We start from the raw sequence: 21162 nt of genomic DNA, 5'->3' as shown, positions 1-21162 counted from the left end.
CCTGCCTAGCAGTAAGGAACCAATGCTTCACCTCCTGCGTAGCAGTAAGGAACCGACGCAGCACGTCTGCAGCGGTGCTTGACCTCCCCAACTCCATGCAATGTCTTTGTTTCGTCATAGGTACTGTGGCCAGGGTCCTTGTGACTCTGTGACCGTCCCACACTCCCTCGCACGTGGCGTCGGGCTGTTGGAAGCAACTCCAACAAGACTCCATGATAGCCCCAGGTGGAGCTTTGTGTATCTTAGCACTTAACTAGGATTTCATCTTTAAAAATTCATATCTTCTGTATGCTGGTTTTTTTGTTGTTGTGGTCTTGTTTTACTCAGAAAAAATATGGACTACTTTTCTAAACTGGTGTGGAATACTTTTGTGGTGTCTTCACTGTGTTACTGTGTGTACAGATTCTTTACATGTTGCCTCTGAGATAAGCCGAACTGCTCGTGCCAAGCTACCAAGGGGGTAAGCATGGATTCTCTTAGCTGTGTGACCCCCCCTTACCCTGGCGAAAGGGAGGGTCCCTACTTTGACAGGGTGCAAGCCACTGCTAACTAGAGACCACATTTCTAACAAGCGTTCCTCAACATCACTCTCAAAGGGTGGAATGATCTGCCGCTACATATAAGAGCCTCCTCCTCACTTCTTGAATTCCACATGAAGCTGAACTCCTGGCTTTAAGAGTAGTACCACTAGGCCCTAGATGTGGCTAGACTCCTACCTGCGCAGTACCAGGATACTCCCCCAGGTGAAAGTGTGTTCTACAAATCTGCACAACATCATTTACCTTTAATGGAAATAAAATGTGCTGTATTGGGTTATGTCACAGGAAGCCAGACTTTGTGGATTATGCAAGTCATATGTTGTTTTCACGTATTGCGCAAATTATTTATTTATTTTTTTTATTCTTTTTTAAGTGTGAATTGTAGATAACATCCCATTTACTTAAATTGTGTTTTTCATATCTGTAGTCATTTTATTGATATTTATGGAGAATTATATGTTCACATTTATAATTTTTTTCTAAACCGAATTAAGCACATATTATATAAAATAACAAATCAAGAGATCATGAATGTACTGTCCTGAGAATTGTTTTAAAATATGAAAATGCTATGAATGGGAAAATAAAATTCAAAAACTAAAAATGGTGCCCTAAACGCCATAAAAGGTTTGTTTTAATGAGACTTTATGGCTGAGGTTTTAAAATAAAAGTTATTCCAGGGCACAGTAAAACTTTGGTAGAAGAGCAATGTTTGAGACATCCTCATTATAAGAATGGATGCCCATAGCACGTGTATATTCACAGACTCTGGAAGTGGCATAACTCATGTGGCTCCTGCTAGGAAAAGTTACTATTCACATTCAGCCGTTCTATTGGAGGAAAATGCTGAGGTGTGCCTCTGGACCTTTTGCGGAAGCAGGGATATAATGGTGATGCATATTTACAAATAGTTGCTGCTCTGTGTGTTACATGATAGGGTGAGAGAAGAACAGCTCCATATGTACTAAGCATGGCGCTGCTGCTGCCATCCCCTGTCCTGGTGCACTTTCTGTCTACTTAATGTCATGCACACATAATGCAAAAGTGTCTGTTGGAGTCTAGCTTAGGTTTTGTACTGAAAGAATATTCTTCCAGTACAAAGTAATATGCTCAGACATTGTTCAAAACGTTTTCTACTTTGCATGTGTGCTATATGGTACAGCACATATACAAAGCTAGAAAGGTATGGAGAAAACAACAACGAGGTGTAAAGTTTGGGTTCAAATCCAGCTGTAAACTAAATTCCAAATCAATACTTTGTGCCACTTTTGTGATATTGCATTGGCACACAGTGTTGACAAATGTGGTTCGGTGTACCTAGCCTGGACTTCATGATGTGTTCTTAGCTAGCACTCGATTCTTGAAGAGACACAATTCACATTAACCAGATTCTTGTTGTTCAGCATTTCCAAGCCGCAGTTGTGGAACCAGGGAACCTACTCACCTTAACATATTTGTGGTTGTATCAGATGGCAGAGCAGAAGGGCTGTGTCTGCAAAATCCTGAACTATAGTTTTTCAGATACCAGCATCTGTTTGTACCAACCGAGTACTGTGCTTGTTTCTATTTACTAATCAGGACAACTGCATCGGAACCTTGTACAGTGCTGCTTCAAGTATCCCCAAGAAATCTCATGGTTAGAGCTAGTAAGCATCCACTCCTGTCTTAGCCAAACATGAGTGTGTACCACAGTTAATAATCATTACTTTCGAGGTCTTGGCACGTGGATTAGTTCAACACTGCCACCAGGTGTTATGTGTTCTTGGAGACTGGCTATACTTTAAACACTCCCAGAGGATTTGGGTTGTACATGGAGGAAACATTGTTTCCGTCAATCATTACCTCAAAAGTTCCCTGTAGCTAAGACAGCTGGGGTTGTCTGACTTCTGTAGGAATTACTGGGTAGTAGCACTATCAAACCCACTGATAATTTCAAGACATATTTAAAATACTCTGGCGAGGACAACTTTGGTAGTTACCCTCTTACCAGACATGTTCACTTACAAAGATGTTTAACCCGAGCATCCAGATATGCAGTGACATCCAGTTTATTATAAACCCTCGGTGATTCATTTTAATCTAGTTGGTAATGCATTATATAACACTCTTATCAGTCAGATAATTTGCTGATATGTTAATTTGGCCTTGAGTAGTGCTTTGCAGAACTGTAGGGGAATATGACCAATTTAAGCAGACTGCTGGCAATAAAAGACATTTTGTGAATAGGGGCTGCCGGTAATCTGAGAGGGAATACGGTAATCAGAGAAGGGAATATGTTGTTGGAATTCATAACAAATATAAAAAAAACTTCTGCTTATGTTACTGGTGACATATTAGTTTTAGGTTTCAAAATAACTTGGATATGTGTTAATGCCTAGCAGTATTAAAGACACAAGGAAAACCATCTAAAAATGAAGGACTGATGGCACCAGGGCAGAGGGGTTGATGGCACAACTATGCCGCTAAATAGTAACTATATAGTAATACACTGTGTGTGGAAGTCAACGTTGTGATACATCGGCATCCCAAAAAGAGATTGAAAGGTTTGAGTTGATGTTTATTTCGTGCACGGGCTACTCATGCACGGGCATGGCATAGAAGCAGCCTTCCATCTTTTTAGTCTATATGTGCCATGAGATAAAGAGGCAATTTGTAAATGAGTCCAACCACTCTAGAAATGACACATCCTAAGGTGAGGCTCAGTGCCTCCGGCCCCTCCTCTGGAGATATGCCACCAAACACAAAGATCAGGAGCCCAGCCTAAGAAATTCCTTGATTACAACAGAAACGTGAAGAGGGTAGGCCAAAAAAGACACAGGCAGGGAGAGAATGAGATGAATCAGACACTTTGTGAGATCTGCTAAAGATTTATGGTGTTAACGTTCTGAGGCCTGCAGAGGGTGGGAACAGCCCTAGGCTGTAATAAAAAGCATAAAATTAAATGTATGAGATCAGCAGTGTCGTGTATAGAAAAGTGCGATGTTGGTAAAGTGGTAGTGATGAGAAGGAGGTGTGTCACACCATTATGATAAATTAGAACAGCTGTTTTTAGTCTTGAGTGTAGAGAAGCGGTCAACACAAATATTTAGTTCTAATTGGACACAGATGTAAAATGACCTGAATATTTAGGACATATTGTAAAATAACACACATTTTAAAATTCAAATTTAGGAAAAGCAAAATCTGGCAAAACACATTATAAAGATAACTTTCAGGTTCATGTGTGTCACATGATGCATTACAGATGAATGAAAGAATGAAAAGAGTAAGCCGCTTGTACTGAATTTCTTTATAACCTAACAGCAGAAGGCGCCAGCCACATAACTGTTGCCTTTGTGTTTAAAAGCATTATTGCTCGTTGGTCGCAGGCCTTTTACTCCAACACGCGCCATTTGGGACTTATTAACTTCTCTGATCAGAAGCCAAAGTGGCTTTACACGCAGCTGTCTCGGCCACTGCTTGAAACATGACTTCATTAGAGAAATGCTTTGAAGTAACAGTGAAGAAAATTCCATATATCTTGCAGGAACCTAAACAATCTTACTTTTTTTCCCAGTGCGTATCAGATGTAGTATCAGTTAACCATTTACCACAGAAGGTAGTCAAAGAGCTCGAGCCAGAGCCTAATTCCCGAGGAGCCCTTCCTTTCATTCCCTTGACGCCATTTCCTCCCCGTGTGAATGGAACCGTTGACTTGTTATGACATAAAGCATCATGGGATGCAGACCAGTGGACAGGGGAGTGTTTGACTCGTTTGCAAGAGAGCCTGCCGGACGCTTTATTACATTAGTCGGACAGCTTGTCAGCGTTTATTAATAGTATTCCGACATTTGTCCGTTTTACAGAATGACATGGAATAAATTCTAGAAGTTTTATACACACAGGGCCAGATGTAGGAAGCCTTTTGTGCCTTGCAAATGGCGAAAAACGCAGTTTGCGAGGCGCAAAAGGCTGAACGCGATGCAGAATCACATTTTGCGAGTCAGTACCAACTCGCAAAATGTGATTCCGACTCACAAATAGGAAGGGGTGTTCCCTTCCTATTTGCGACCGCATCGCGATGCTGAGTTGCTTTGTGAACGCGAAGGCGGTCGCAAACTTCAGAGCACGCAGTGGTCCTATGGACCCCTGCCTATTCTGAAAAAAACGAAACTAAATGGTTTCGGTATTTTTTCTTTTTGCAGCCCGTTTTCCTTTAAGGAAAACGGGCTGCAAAGAGAAAAAAAAAAAACTGCTTTATTAAAAAAGCAGTCACGGACATGGGGGTCTGCTGTCTCCAGCAGGCCACCATCCCTGTGAGTGCCTAGACTCGCTATGGGGTCGCAAACTGCGACCCACCTCATTAATATTCATGAGGTGGGATTTTGCGACCCCCATAGCGAGTCGCAGAAGGTGTCTGAGACACCTTTCTGCATTTCGGATTGCGAGTTGCAATTTGCGAGTCGCTATGAATCGCAAATTGCAAGTCGCAATCTAATACCTACCTACATCTGGCCCTTAGTATTTGCGAACATTGTTTGAACTTGTGGTAAGAGCTGTTAACGGTATTTTAATTTGTTGTGCAAAACGTAATTTATAAAAAATACCACCAGCAACAAGAAATCATGCATTTATATGGTACAATACGATGCTAATATCAGTCACTGCAAATTTTAACAATGACGCCCTCATAAAAAAATATGTGATCCAGCGCCTTGACAATAAGCCGCTTAGCATTTCATTTTCAAATTTCGCCGCTTTTACGCTCATTCATAAATTCACGCAGAGCATGTGCTTCACACTTCTTGGGCACAGATTTAGGACATTTTATCGTCCAGCGTCGAAACTGCACCATCAGTTTTGTTTTGCTGTTTCACTGAGGTTTTAGAAGTGTGTGCTTTACCTACTTCAGAACAGCAAGTCATCCTTTCTTTCATATTCTTTGAAGATTTAGTGACATGTTAGTATAGTTAGAACATTAGTACTGACAGAGTCAACCCTCACTTTTTTGGCAGGATTGCTGCTTGTTTATAATTACTAGGGAAAACACAGTCTACTTATTCTTTGATTGCCAATCTTGACTGCTAGAATTTCTTAAAAAAAATATCAGCAATTTCGTAACATTTCAGAGTTTTCTTGGCACTTGCCAGTGTGCCAGTACCGCAGTTTGTGTGGTCTTCACCATACTCACACCACCCATGATATGTCTGGATACATTTGTTTGGTAATTAATGTGGAATCACCGGAAATACACAATAGTAATCATGTCTTCTTGCCCAGCTATAATTCATACCATAATATTTAAAGAGAGGAACATGAGTGGCTTTTATACATTTCCCCAAGCTTTTTACTAATTTTCATAACAAAATACCGGCATAGTAGAAACCAAAAACGATTTTGGCAAATAAGTATAGACTAGACTCATGAGACACCAAAAAAGCGAGAGCAGTGATCTAGCCAGGCCCTCTTCATGAAATGGTTATGGCGTGTTTTGCAGTGGCAAGTATTGGATTTGAAAAGTGGGAGGTCAAAAATTATTAAGGATCAGGGTTGCACAAGCTAGCATAGCAAAAACTGAAATAGGGAGTGCTCGGGGTAGAATTTCAAGAAAATGTAGAAGAAAAAAGAGCCAAAGGTATCCCTTTAATAATCAGTCTGTTTTCAGTTTGCCATGAGAAGCAGTGTTTGCATATCCTTATCCTGGCCTGGTACATGCGCTACTGCGCCATCAGATGCCAGGATAGGGCTGGAGGAGGGCCCTCCTTCTCTATCCTAGCTTCTGAGAGGATATGGGGATGTAGAGTGACAGTCCTCACCCAAGCCTTATTTGCAGACATCTCCACTGCTCGAGGCCGGTGTGCCACGTCGACGATCTTCTGTGAATGTCTGAGGTGGGCTGAGAAGCTACCACTTGACACATGCACAGTTCCAAAGGGACAGTGAGGTCCCCTTTGTTGCTGGCATTGTGCTGCACTTTCTTTTAAAAAACAATTGTTTTCATGAAAAACTGTAACACCATGTCATCAGCTTCTTGGAAATGGAGGTTGGCCTGGGCTGGGGCATGTTTTGGTGGGTCTACGTCCTGGTGCCCCCTATGAGCAGACCTCACCTGTGTTTTTTCATACTTGAAATTATCAGTAGAAAAATAAGTTAAATGAGCTCTGCTTAGCTGACACCTCTCTATTTTTGCAACTGTGTCACTGAGAGCAGGGTGGATTTCCAGGAGTTGATTTATATTTCTGCACATGCCTATCATTAGCGGGTGAGTGCAAGACCTTGCTGGGCTGCAATTTAGCAATTCTGACCAGCATTGAAGCTTTGCTGCTATTCTCTGTCTCCTTCTAGCATATATATCTTTTGTTGAGCTATCTTTTCTTTTTTCCTCACTCTGTTTCCTGCTCTTATTCACATCTTTCTTTTACCTCTTTTATTAATAATCTCCCCCTTTCTTCTCCTCCTTTCTTGTTGTTACTCTCTCTTTCCACTGTCTCTTAGGTTTTCTGTTCCCATCTCTTTTAAACTCTTAGGGCCATATGTACGAACGCATTTTCCCATAGACACAGAATGGGCAAAACTGCTTGCTACATCTGGCCCTTACTCTCCTGTTATTTTTACATCTCACCTACCACACAGCGCAAGTTGTTTGGTTGTAAAAGACTTTTGTGGGCTTACCAAAAATATACAGGGGCTTATCACCTGCGCATTGCTTGGCACTGGTTGGCTTCATTATCACTCTCATTTGCTTGCTTCTTATTCAATGGCTTGCCTTTCTATTCTTGTGTTTATCCCTCCTCTGGAGCATAGACCCGTACAATCCTTTTGATTGGGTGACTAGTATTTTTCCACTACTGACTTTTAATGCACTACGTGTTTTTTGGTTAACACTTCATGTGAGTGCATGTATTCTCCATCTTTCTCCCTTGTGTGCTTCTCTCCCACCAAACACCTGACACTACTCTCCTTGTTGCTCTGTCCCTGTGTGCTGTTCACTCTCTCCCTCATGTGCTGTCTCCCACCCAATACTTGCCACCGCTCACTGTGTTGCTCTGCTCCCTAGCTCATGTGCTTCTTTCCTACCCCTTGTGTTGCTTTCTCCCTCTCTTGTGTGCTGCTTGCTCTCATGGACGTCTACCCCCACCAAACTCCCCTGCCACCAATATGTTCTCTCCGCCATGAACTTCTCCACCTGCCGCTGTGTTGATTTGTCTGTCATGTGCTGCTTTTCTCCCCATATATCATCAAGCATTTGTGCTCCTGAGAAATTACTCTGTTCGCCAGAGCTGTTGCATCATCACTGCTTTTTGCCTTTTTCTTTGCTAATACTGCATAGCAATGGTAAAAAGTATTTTGTTTTTCTCCAATGCTGCACAGCATCAAAGAAAAAAGCACTGGCAAAGCCAATATGTCAGCAAACCGAGTCCTTTTGGCTTTGCCAATTCTTGTTGTTATTAGCCTCTCACGTCTTTTGGCATTCTCACTCTCCTACCTGTGAGACAGATTTTCTTTTCGTTCCATTTAGCTTCATAGGCATTCCAGACTGGAGGTCTGTTTTATAACAAGAAGTCTAATGGTCAGTGTCTCAGCGAAAGCCTCATTTGGCGTCCCAGGCAAGAGATGAACCTCTATGTTTAGGGTCAAAGTATTTGTATTTGTATTTGGCATTTTAAAGCACATTAGACCTACAAGGCATCAAAGAGCTAAAAGGAAGAGAAACAGTAACAGCCCGTAAACGGGCAAACCATCAGACCCTAACTAAACCCTATTTCACAAAGAGCCACGCTTTAATTGGCTTGCAAAATGGCAGGTGCAAACTCAAACGTCTAATATAATCAGGAATAGAGTTCCATAACCTTGCCAAGGCTACCGTAAACGTGCGTTCTCCCCATGTAGCTTTCCCACATTGTGGCACCATCACCTTAAAATGTTCCACAGATCTCAAAGACCTCATGGGTACATACCAGTTCAGGGCCGCCTTAAGATAGTGTGACCCTCTGAGAGCAAAGGGCTTTATGTGTCAAACAAAGCGCTTTAAAAAAAAAATGCTTCTTTACTGGCAGCCAGTAGTCTGAATGATTTAGAGCTAAATTAATCAAGTTGGTTAACATTAAGATAGAGGGCATTGCAGTAGTCTAAATGCAAGGTGATAAGGGAAATGACCACTGCCACCCAGAGTTCTTCAGAAGAAAATACAATATTTTCTTTAAGATTCCAATCATCCCAAAACAGGAGCTCACAGTTCTATTAACCTGGGTGTCAAACGTGAGGGTGTTATCAAACATCACAACTAGTTTTTTGGCAGCCCCCTGGAAGCATTTTTAATTTTTTTTTCAGAAAATGTCTTCCATCACCGCAAAATGGAATTGCCCATTGCGGATAAACTTCTAATAATAGAAGCTATTAGGCATAGGGACAGGATAGGAGCACTTTATCATTTATTAATAGATACACAGCACAACGATCTTTCTCTCCAGAATAAAAAGTGGGCTATGCGTTTTGGTCAGTTGGGATATGGTTGGAAGAATCACTGGAGATGGCAGGACAGACTTTTTTTATGGCTAGCCTAAAAACCCAACATTACAAGATGCTATTTAACTTACATTATACACCGCCCAGGGTCTCTAGATGGAGTGGCTCCAATGGGAAATGTACTTGCTGTGGGTGGCGGATGCTGACATTATACATATGTTTTTTGCTTACCCTAAACTGAAGCCATTTTTCCGGGCAGTGGAAAAGTTTCTCTGTGTAATTATCAAGGGGTGGATCTGTCTTTCGCCCGCATTAGTGCTGAGGGTAATGGACTCTGCAGAGATTGGGGGGGGGGGCACAAAAGGAGTGGTATTTCTTATTTATGACTACAGGGAGTGCAGAATTATTAGGCAAATGAGTATTTTGACCACATCATCCTCTTTATGCATGTTGTCTTACTCCAAGCTGTATAGGCTCGAAAGCCTACTACCAATTAAGCATATTAGGTGATGTGCATCTCTGTAATGAGAAGGGGTGTGGTCTAATGACATCAACACCCTATATCAGGTGTGCATAATTATTAGGCAACTTCCTTTCCTTTGGCAAAATGGGTCAAAAGAAGGACTTGACAGGCTCAGAAAAGTCAAAAATTGTGAGATATCTTGCAGAGGGATGCAGCACTCTTAAAATTGCAAAGCTTCTGAAGCGTGATCATCGAACAATCAAGCGTTTCATTCAAAATAGTCAACAGGATCGCAAGAAGCGTGTGGAAAAACCAAGGCGCAAAATAACTGCCCATGAACTGAGAAAAGTCAAGCGTGCAGCTGCCACGATGCCACTTGCCACCAGTTTGGCCATATTTCAGAGCTGCAACATCACTGGAGTGCCCAAAAGCACAAGGTGTGCAATACTCAGAGACATGGCCAAGGTAAGAAAGGCTGAAAGACGACCACCACTGAACAAGACACACAAGCTGAAACGTCAAGACTGGGCCAAGAAATATCTCAAGACTGATTTTTCTAAGGTTTTATGGACTGATGAAATGAGAGTGAGTCTTGATGGGCCAGATGGATGGGCCCGTGGCTGGATTGGTAAAGGGCAGAGAGCTCCAGTCCGACTCAGACGCCAGCAAGGTGGAGGTGGAGTACTGGTTTGGGCTGGTATCATCAAAGATGAGCTTGTGGGGCCTTTTCGGGTTGAGGATGGAGTCAAGCTCAACTCCCAGTCCTACTGCCAGTTCCTGGAAGACACCTTCTTCAAGCAGTGGTACAGGAAGAAGTCTGCATCCTTCAAGAAAAACATGATTTTCATGCAGGACAATGCTCCATCACACGCGTCCAAGTACTCCACAGCGTGGCTGGCAAGAAAGGGTATAAAAGAAGGAAATCTAATGACATGGCCTCCTTGTTCACTTGATCTGAACCCCATTGAGAACTTGTGACCATCATCAAATGTGAGATTTACAAGGAGGGAAAACAGTACACCTCTCTGAACAGTGTCTGGGAGGCTGTGGTTGCTGCTGCACGCAATGTTGATGGTGAACAGATCAAAACACTGACAGAATCCATGGATGGCATTGAGTGTCCTTGCAAAGAAAGGTGGCTATATTGGTCACTGATTTGTTTTTGTTTTGTTTTTGAATGTCAGAAATGTATATTTGTGAATGTTGAGATGTTATATTGGTTTCACTGGTAATAATAAATAATTGAAATGGGTATTTATTTTTTTGTGTTAAGTTGCCTAATAATTATGCACAGTAATAGTCACCTGCACACACAGATATCCCCCTAACATAGCTAAAACTAAAAACAAACTACAAACTACTTCCAAAAATATTCAGCTTTGATATTAATGAGTTTTTTGGGTTCATTGAGAACATGGTTGTTGTTCAATAATAAAACTAATCCTCAAAAATACTACTTGCCTAATAATTCTGCACTCCCTGTATGGCAATATTTCCTATGTGTATTGACTCTGACAGAACACTAAACATACATGGTATGGAAAATCAGTTTATATGAGCTCAAAGGTTATAGGAAGCGGCGTTGGGGGGAACAAATCTGGTGAGAATTGACTAAGTGGTTGGAAGATTTTACTGTATGAGCCGGGGGGGGGGTAGAATATATCACTGCCTGTTCATGTTGTTCTCATCTTATGGACGTTCCCTCCCTTATCTTGCCTGTCAATGATTGTGATATTGGCTTGTTTCTTCCACCGTGCTGTTGTAAATGATGAACAAGTGTTTAAAGATGTTTGATGGCCTTGCCTGAAAAAAAAAATCAAATCATCCAAAAACTGGAGCTCACAGTTCTATTAAACTAGGTGTCAAAAGTCAGGGTGTTATCAAACAAAACACCCAGTTTTTGGCTGCCCTCAATGGGACAAGTAAAGCGCCACAGTTTTCTGGTCATCAGTGATTATTCCAGAGAGAACAGTCCACTCCAAACACCATAATCTCAGTTTTCGCCCCATTCATTTTCCATCAATTCTCTCTCATCTACCTGCTGATCTCCCCCCTAACACATCCTGAGTCTGTCTGCTACCTCTTCCCAGTCAACGAAGATGAACAAGATGATCTGGATGTCTGGGTAGGACGATACCTGGAAGCCAAAAGAACGTGCCAATTTTGCCAAAGGGGTGACATACAGATTGAATAAGGTAGGGCTTAGGGATGACCCTTGGGGGACCTCACAAGGAAGTTGAAAGGGTGCTGCTCTGAAGTCTCCGCAGCTGACTGGAATGGTCCTGTCACCTAAGAGTGTCTTGAATAACTGAAGAGCAACATCCTTCAGCCCAGCCTGCCACGGCCTTTGCACCAACAAAGATGGAGAAATGATGTCAATGGCTGCTGACAGGTCTAACAAGACCAGAATAGCTGCCCCTCCCTGATCAACTTGCCTACGAATAATATCTGTGGGCTGATTAATATATGTGAGAGCTGATTCTGTGCTATGGTTCTTCCAGAATCCATTCTGCGATGGGTCCAGGAGTTCTTGATCAAGGAGATACTCAGCCAGTTGCTTGATAATATGCTTCTCCAAGATCTTAGCAGGGGTTGGCAACAAGGAAATAGGGCAAAGATTTCAAACCTCTAGAGTGTCCATCCGTCTTCTTCTTCAAAGGGATGACAACTGCCTTCTTCCAGTCCTGTGGGTGCACCCCAGACTCTAGGATCTCAGCAAAGATCTTGTCCATAGCCTTGGCCATAAGGTCCAGGACCAACTGCAACACCCTAGATGGACGTGGATTGTCTGGAGAGCCTGAGGTTGTGCCAGCTAGCAAGGTCTTAATCTTCAATAGAATCTGACTAAACACCTGGGCTTTTATTGATCTAGAACCACCCATTCCTCACCACGTCGCGTCCAGGATTCAAACCTGACTTCTCAGGTCCAAAGTCAGTGAATTTAGTCACTTGGGCACATCTTCTCCATTGAGGGAACCTGGGCACATTATTTTGTTTGCTTGGGACTACATTCACTTGTCTTATGAAAGCTTATTAATAACAGACTATTTTAGCACAAGACACCGGAATTTAGCTATTAGGACAAGTTAGTAAATGATGTGCAATCATCTTAATGCACCTATGCTCTAATTCTGACAGTTCTTTTCAGTTGTTTGACTCAATACATTTCAAGTTACATGAGAATCACAGGGAGACTGAAAAAATTACTTTAGGCATTGGTGTCCACATTTTTATCTTGCACGTTTCTCACTTTTAAAGTGTGTTTTGTTGTGTCACTATGTTATTTATGTTTGGAGATGGGTGTGTGTGTGTGTTTGCTTTCACCAAATATTAAAAATAATCAAACCATTCGTTTTCTTTATAGTTCTTTGAGATTTATTAGATGTATTTTTACCATAACAACATAAACATATGGCACATAGCTCCAAAATGTGGAGCAATATCAGGAACACAGGCGAGACAAATACAATGGACACTGTCTATTGATGACATGTCAAATGAAGTGATGCCTTAAGAAGTGAAATAAAAACCTTACTGCACCATGACTTAAATACTCATTTGTATATTTTACAATCTAATTTGTATGTGTCTACCTAGAGATAATTCTGTCTAGTCATCCAAGTAAAAAGGGTTACCTAATCAATTATCCTTTTCCTTGTCTTCATATTTTTAGATCATAGTATTAAATTGCCGTTTTTATGCCTTATTTCAGTTCAATGGGCAGAACACGTAACACCTCTCTATGAACCTAACATCGTATTTTCAAATCTCGGCATGGTCAACTCACCCTGTCATGCAAATTAAATGAAAGTTATATTATGTATTACTAATTGCATCAGCATTGTTCAATAAAGTGTAATGGAAAACATGCTACTAAATCAATACGCTGGTACTATTTTAAAAGTAAGCGCCACTCTCCAGTATGGCATTGCAATCATTTAATCTCATGCTTGTGTAGAAAATAGTGGAGAAATAATTTAAAATCTTTGTCGTCATCGGAACTAATCTTCTGTCAGTACATCGTATGTCCACCACACAGCAAATATTTAGAGCCTCTAGATGCACCCAAGCCCTCCTTCTGTGGTATGAATTGATAGATGCCAGAGGGGTTAGGAGGTTTATCTAATAGCACAGGTCATTATCGTCTGGGACCAGCTGCAGCCAGGTCTGACCTCTAGCTGCACTGTGGGATGCGGATGTGGTGCAGTCCACAACTCAGCTTCTACGGTTGCCTGAGGGGGGTGCTTGGCTTTCCAGGTGACCAGCCTGGCTGTATTTAAGTTCCATCTCATTAAGGTTTTTCTTGGTGTTTGATTGTAGGGTAAGGGTTAATGTGAGCATTTTCCGTGCTCACAGACTGCTATGCAGTACAGCACTTTGGTGTGGTTTGGCTGTACTTCAAGGAAGTACTGAATGGCTACTTTAAAAAACGGCATACTCCACAAAATGGTTGTTTGATGCTAATTTGGGTACCAGGTTTACTGATGGTGTACATTTAACAAGAATTCGAACCATTAATGTATAACTACAGCAACTGTATATTTTGCTATCTTTTAATGCACAGAAGGGCAATTTTTGTCTGTCATGTACTTCTTTACAGAATCAATATGAATACACTAGTAAAGTCACTCTACACCTTCATTTATTTTTTATTTTTCTAGCTACACCATACCCTGGTGGGTTTAAATGTTTTACCTGTGAAAATGCAGTAGACAATTACGAATGCAATCGCTGGGCTCCTGATTTCTACTGTCCCCGAGGTAAGTCATCCTGGAAATTAAGCTAATCAGCAATTGAAGTTTATAACAAAGTATGGGAACTGTGGTCCTATGTGCAATGGGGGCAGAGTCAGTGAGCCTGGGGTGGTGTAAAAGACATGGCTGTATGGTACCAACTATTTTGCTACTATTACGTTGGCATTTCACCTTCAGATAACTGCATATAAAATAATGCACACACCTTAAATGACGAATACATGTCTGTTAAAGGAAGTGGTGGAAAATACACTCTTTTACCTTAAGAAAGCTATTTGGTTAATGTGATCACTGCAGATCTGAACTCTGATTAGAGCACTGGGGAACAGCAACATGTACTTATAGGGCAATGAGTTCTTAGACTGTCACTGAAAGGACTTTGAATATGCAAGTCATTATTTTGAAATTTTATTGTGCACACACTATGTCAGGTGTCCTCAAAATGGGCAAAGAGATTTAGGCCCAGATTTAAGAGGGCCTAGCACTATCCTAATGACACATCAGTGCCATTTTTGACAGTAATGTGTCATTAGATGGCCAAAAACAATGCAACATATTTGCAAAGTGTAACCCTTTGTGCTACATCATTCATGTGCAAAGCATAATGTATGCAAATGGGGTTTTCCCCATTGGGGGGGGGACAAAAAAATGGCGAAAATAAATCCAAGAGATTTCTTTGCATCATATTTTTTTGACACTTTTAATGCCTGCTCAGAGCAGGTGTTAAAAGGAGGCTCCCATAGTTTACAAAGGATATCTGGGTGCTTTGCAGGATTAGTGTCAACATTTTTTAAGCTAATCCAGCAAAGCGCCGAACAAGCGTCAAAAAAATTCTGACGCTAGTTCCCTAACTACCGTCATGGTGTGCCATATATTAAATATGGCGCACACATTGTGGCATTAGGGTAGCGCTGAGGGGCGCTAGAACAGTGGTGCTGCATTAGGTGCAGTGCCACTTTTTATAAATATTCCCCCTAGGCCCATATTTACAAGACAGTGGCTCATCAATATAGATGCACCACTTTTCTTGCAATCCCCTTGGGTCCCCTAACACCACTATGGTAGTGCTGTATTTACAATATGGCGCACCATGGCGCATGTTAGGGTCAATAGCGTCATTTTGTTGACTCTATTGTAATGCTACACTGGATTAGTGTAAAAAAATACGCTAATCCAGTATAGTGTTTTATAGGAGCCTAATTTTAATGCCAGCTTTCAGCTAGAAATAGTGCAATAGAATCTTGTAGATTTAATTGCGCCATTTTTAGCAACCCTCTAATGAGGAAACGCTCCCTTTGCATACATCATGCATATATCATGCATGATGTGGTGCTAAGGGTTCACAAGGTGGCAGAAACCTAGTTTGCGCCACCTTGTAAATATGGCGCTATGGTAGTGGCCCTTTAGCATTACACTTGCGGCAAAAAGATTGCCGCAAATGTGGCGCTGAGAGGTGCAAGGGCCTTGTAAATCTGACCCAAAGTGTTTAAGATAAAACAAATGGTTTTAAAATATATAGTTTAGTAATCCACAGACTGTAACTAATACACATATTTTGATAAGTTTCCATTAGGACTCACTGCAGAACTGCTGTTGTGTCACAGATGGATATGGTTAGCTTTTTCAGCTAAAACAATAGAAACTTTGTCAAAATTAATTTAACAACCACATGCATGTTTTTCTATCAAGGAGCCTCTGTAGAGGATGCACGGTCTTTATAGCCTATTGCCAATGTCTATATAAGTACGTTGAAGGCCCTGAACCTGAGCTGTATACCAAAACTACAGACAAGGGCCTGTAGCGAGGGAAAGTTTTACAGAACTTGGATAGCACAAGCTAGAAGCGCTTAAAGTCTATTAGACAGTCCACAAGGTGCTCTAGATTAGAAAGGGAGATACATAAAGACAGACATTAGAATGTTTTAGTAGATGGTCTGCACCAGCCATTACTGGCTGTAAAACACTAACTTTACTGTAATTTTCCATTGTTCTTATTTATAGAATTATTGATCGGTATCTGTAAATAATTTAGATGTTTTTCACCAAGAGTTTCTGAGTTACAGACAACATGAGTGAATCGGAAGTTGCCTATGATGTCACTCAGAATCCTGAGGTGACCTGAAATTATCTGTCCCTGCTTCCAACACGTATTCATGGGGCAGAGTAGAAATGGAGAAGCCAGCCATGTATAATATGTAAAAAAGAAAAGCCATTTCATGTGCTCACTCAAGGTAAGGAATGGGCACAAAATCTGATATATTAACATGTGGCAAAGCTGAGTTCCTGCGCATAGTGTAGGCTTGGGCATTAGCCCATGTGGTAAGGCCACAGAGTACAAGGCAGGCAATAGAACTGGGCAGGGATATGTTCTAATGGTAACTCATATAGGGATATTGGTCACAAGGCATCGCCGAAAACTCAGAATTAGGAAAATGGATACAGGGCAAGTGCAAGGAATGGATACATTCTCTGATCACCTCAGGTATGGCAAACTAATCTACTGGAACCCTCGCAGGCCCAAGACCATGACATATTCCCATTGCCTGAAGGAGCAGCTTCAAACCTTTCCTCTAGTCCTGCCTGAAAGCCCTTTGTTTGCACCTTAGCTATCAGCAAGGCTTTAGGCCAAGACTGTCATCTGTATAACTGGTATAGGTATTGGCAATGGCTAAATATTTAGCTCCTGACAACAAATAAGCCATTCAGATGGGAAGCTAAAATTCAACTACAATTATATTTCCAGTCCAAGTTTGGAGTCAGTATGTCCGCCAGTTGATGGGAAGTCACTGTAAAAAGTTTCACATTGGACTTTGAAAGCAAATAGAATGGTTAATGCACCTGTCCTTTAAACCTCCCACCCCACCTCCCCTGCCCGGCTTGTCCAGTCTGTTTGAAACTTACCAAACACTAACTTGAACACATGCATAGTTTATTCACTAAGCTGTTTGTAGAATCTGTATTCATCCAGAAATTTAAACATGATAAAAAAACAAACAGGTTTGTTATGCACATGTTTTTCAACCGTAAATAGTTTGGTTCTTATAGCATCATAAAGAATATATAACTGATATCGCAGGCTACCTCATAAAATGAAACACATTCATGTTATTTAAATAAATCTTCGGAAATCACATTTAAAAACACTTTATATGGGCATCCCACTATAGATCCAATATTGTCATTTTGATGTCACTTAGAACACTTTGATAAAAAAAATCCTAATTTTTCACAGATACCCATCAATGATTATATAAATTAGAGCACTGGAATATTACAAGTCAAATCCTTAAAAAAAAAAAAACGTTATTTCTCCGCCATACAGCAGTTAGTGTTCCTGAGGGCAAGTGTGGAAAGCAACTGAGAATTTAAAGTGCGGATGATCTTATCTTTAGAGATGGGATTTGCTTTAAGAACGTTAGACTGTGGAATCCCCTTCTTCTTCTCTGTCAAGTGAGCTCTTCCTACACTGGTTGTGTTCAGTGGTGAGAAAAGATTAGGAAATTCCATTCTGTGCTTTTGCTGTCAGTCTGAACGTTCTCAAAGGAGAAATGTCTGCAACTGCCTGCTTGAGACATCGCCTCTTTATCAACGAAACAGACATTTTCAAAACATTCCCTTCACATTAAACAACCATGTCATCAGCATGCCTCAAATGAAAAAGCACAATTTTAACATGTATTAAATGGTAGCCTCCATCTGTAAAACGTAAATAAACATTGTTTTCCTTGGGGAGTTTTAATTAGTAGATGTACCAGGGATTTCAAATTAATTGCTGAAGTTCCAAGAAAAAATGGGCGTTCAGAGATTATGTCCAGGAGTGCAAGGGACCTACGCTCAGTTACGTCGTTTACACCCCTAGGTGCAGTACGTGCCCTGGTGACCTACGAGCAACGATGTCTTATTGGGGATTTTTTATTAAAGTCAGTGAAGTATGTCCAAAGAGTCAATTATAATAGAAGAAAAAAATCGGATACTTCTACACAAATCACTTTTCAGCATCACCACTTTTTTGGATTCAATACATTGATTTTCAAAGGTGTCCAGGGAGATGCCTTATAATGAATGTGGGAATCATACTGAGGAAGAACGTCAACATTTATTTTGACCAATGAACACCTTTATCGTTCTCTATACATAGTCGGTTTTAGCAAATGAAATATGTCATGAGGAGTCAATGGTAGCACAGTGTGCCCTCTTCTGGTGCATGAAAAAAACAGCTCTGGTGATTGTAAGCTGAAATAGGAAAACAACAAAGGACATGGCAGTGACTTTACATTTATCGGCCCCGATTTTAGTAAGTGGTGTCATTCCCAATCTTGGCTTTAGGATCTGAGTTTAGAAGAATTCAGAAACAGCACTTAGAATAGCCTTTCTCAGATTTTATTTTTGAAAATTGGCTTGGCACCCAAATAAATGGCCAGGACCATTAGTACCAGTCTGTGTAAAGGAGTCTAAAAGGCTATGGCCGATGTGGAATTTGTCGAGGCAAAACACGAGGAAGGAGTTGAGAAAAATAGACCAACAACAGCACTAACGTTTGTAATCTAAAATGGACTTCTCAGTACTCGCAAAGCGAAACTTAATGTGAGCAGCTCAATTGGAGCTCTTCATTTTCTGAAAAAGAAAAAGTACACACCCACAAGGGAGGTAGACACCCACAAGGGAGGTGCACACAAATCACCCCACTACCCCAGGCAGTCAACCATTGTAAACAAGGAAGGACAACTTAAGAAAAATAGGAAGCAGAGTAACCTCCAAATATTATTATGTATACATAAAATATACAGACAGAAATTGGTGTATATGGTATGCATGTCATTCAGTTAGTAGTGGTTCATCAAAGGTTGATCATCCACACATACGGTGGTCCTTTAGAAATAAGTGTCCTCTGGGAACCGACTTGAAGGGGGAAGGAGGATGATTGCCTTAAACTCATTTGGATGGGAGTCCCATTGAAGGGGGTAGGAGGGTGACAGTGCACAATCTGAATATGATGCAGGAAAAGGGTGGTTAATATGCTATGGTCTGCACAGTATCAGTGATGAACCAGTTGTAGCCTTAGAGCATATCACAGAGGTTTAGAGACTATGTCCAAGTAAGAACTTCAAGGCTGCTATCATTGAATTACATAGTCCCAGTTCTTAGCGAAAGTGAATTCTGCAGAGAGTTGATAGTTCTCAAATGCTACTTACATATGTATTTTATTTTCAAAATGTGTTTTTCTTTGTTTAATAGAGACAAGGTACTGCTACACTCAGCACATAATGGATTTCAGTGGAGAAAGTATTGCAGTCACAAAGCGCTGTGTGCCCTTAGAGGATTGCATTTACACTGGATGCAAAGATTCAAGACACGGAGGACAAAAGGTTGGTAAAACTCTAAAATTGAATGGGTGGAATAATAGATGAAATTGAGCAAGTAAACACTGACTTTGCTGAACTGCCACATTTTGCCTGCAGAGGCTTGTAAATAAATTGAATTCAAACACTGAAATGTGCGGAGCTCCATTGAAGACAATGAAGAGGATGAGGGATAATAATTCCAATATTTGTCTTTTTGTCTTCTTCCTTTTTAATGTATCCCATTCTACCCTGAGTTGGTGGAATGTCCTAAGAGCACTTATAGCCCTTCTGGCTCGGTCTTTAATGGTTGGTAGCAGCCATGTCCCTCGTTATAGCCCAGAGCTGCGGGTTCAGGGCATTTAACAACTGCTACAGCCCTCAGCTGCATGTCATAATATTATATGTATTCAATTCATAAGTGCCAACATCACTATTTTGTCTGCCAACGCTACTAAACATCTGCAGAGAGAGAAGTTTACGACTGTCGGAACAATGCCATATACGTAGGACAACAACTGTATACACAAAAAACACTTCCGCATGACAGTGCACATAACAAAGATGTCAATGAGGAAGTGTGGACAACAACATGGCTGATTGGGCGCGTCTCTGAGGAGCTCCTGCTCCCGACCATCTAATCCTGCTTAATCTTGGTTGTATTTAACTTGTGAGGACCCATACGACTAGCTCTCTCACTACACAGTTGCACATCTGTATACCCAGTGTAAAAGAAAACTTGAAAAACGCTGCACAGACAACGAAGCTGGTAATGTGGACCCTGCTAACTGATGTGAGAGATCACGCTGTTGAAGGAGAGCCGTGGATGCCACGTGATCAGGAAAAGTGGGGCTGAGGTTCGGGTTGCTATGTGTGGCTGCTGGGGCCTGCGCTGCCTCACAGGAATTGCCTAGCTGCAGAATGGGGAGCCCCGATGGACCAGTAGCACCGCTGCTGCTGGATGGCGGAGCTACTCTGAGGAACCTGAAACTCTGGCTGAGACGGTGAGATGAAAGCGGTGCAGGGATGCCTAGACGGAACCACTTTGGGGAGGACAGTGTGCATCCTGCGCCATAACCTAGTAAGGAGAGCACCACACAAGGCAGAGCGGTCACCCCCCTCTGCCTGTGGACGACGAGGTGTCTGGTGACTACTGGCTGTGCTTGCAATCGGGGGCACAAGAAAAGAAGAGTTCTTTGCAGCAGGAGCCTCCAGGAGTTCAATTCTCAGTCGCTGATGGGACAGCATTGAGTGCAGAACCACGGAAGGGAAGACCAGGCTCACAAACAAACCAGATAGCATAGAGTGCAGCCTTTCAGTTCCATCTGCGGCAGGACGTGAGAAGGCTAAGGGGAGAGTAGTAGGACAAATGAGTGAAGGTGCCACAAGGTTCGCACTGTGCGATAACCATTATGACACTAAATACCCCCCTACTGCCTTAGAGGAAGAGCACAACTTATGCAAACTGGTTTGCTGCACTACAGCAAAAGAGATAAGTAGAATGCTTCAACTTTATCCTAACTATGACTTTCACGAAACTGTGCTCTCATAGGAACCACAATTGCTGGTGTCTATGGGGGGGGGCTGCAGTACCCGAGAGTACTCCGAGAGCACCAGTGAGGC

At 41.6% G+C, this 21162-nt stretch overlaps 1 protein-coding gene across 1 annotated transcript in view; it reads left to right on the top strand.

Annotated features, from left to right (window-relative positions):
* The window catches only part of LYPD6 (LY6/PLAUR domain containing 6), a 162918-nt gene that overhangs the window by 125349 nt on the left and 16407 nt on the right, over window positions 1–21162 (top strand). Inside the window, exons 4-5 of the mRNA XM_069225220.1 lie at window positions 14109–14207; window positions 19436–19566. Of these exons, the coding sequence (XP_069081321.1) occupies window positions 14109–14207; window positions 19436–19566 (230 nt within the window). The remainder of the gene's footprint in view (window positions 1–14108; window positions 14208–19435; window positions 19567–21162) is intronic.

The sequence above is a fragment of the Pleurodeles waltl genome, chromosome 3_1, assembly GCF_031143425.1.
Source record: "Pleurodeles waltl isolate 20211129_DDA chromosome 3_1, aPleWal1.hap1.20221129, whole genome shotgun sequence".
NCBI classification, from domain to species: domain Eukaryota; kingdom Metazoa; phylum Chordata; class Amphibia; order Caudata; family Salamandridae; genus Pleurodeles; species Pleurodeles waltl.
The sequence above is the reverse complement of the archived record's forward strand: the minus strand, read 5'-3'. Positions and strand labels throughout refer to the sequence as shown.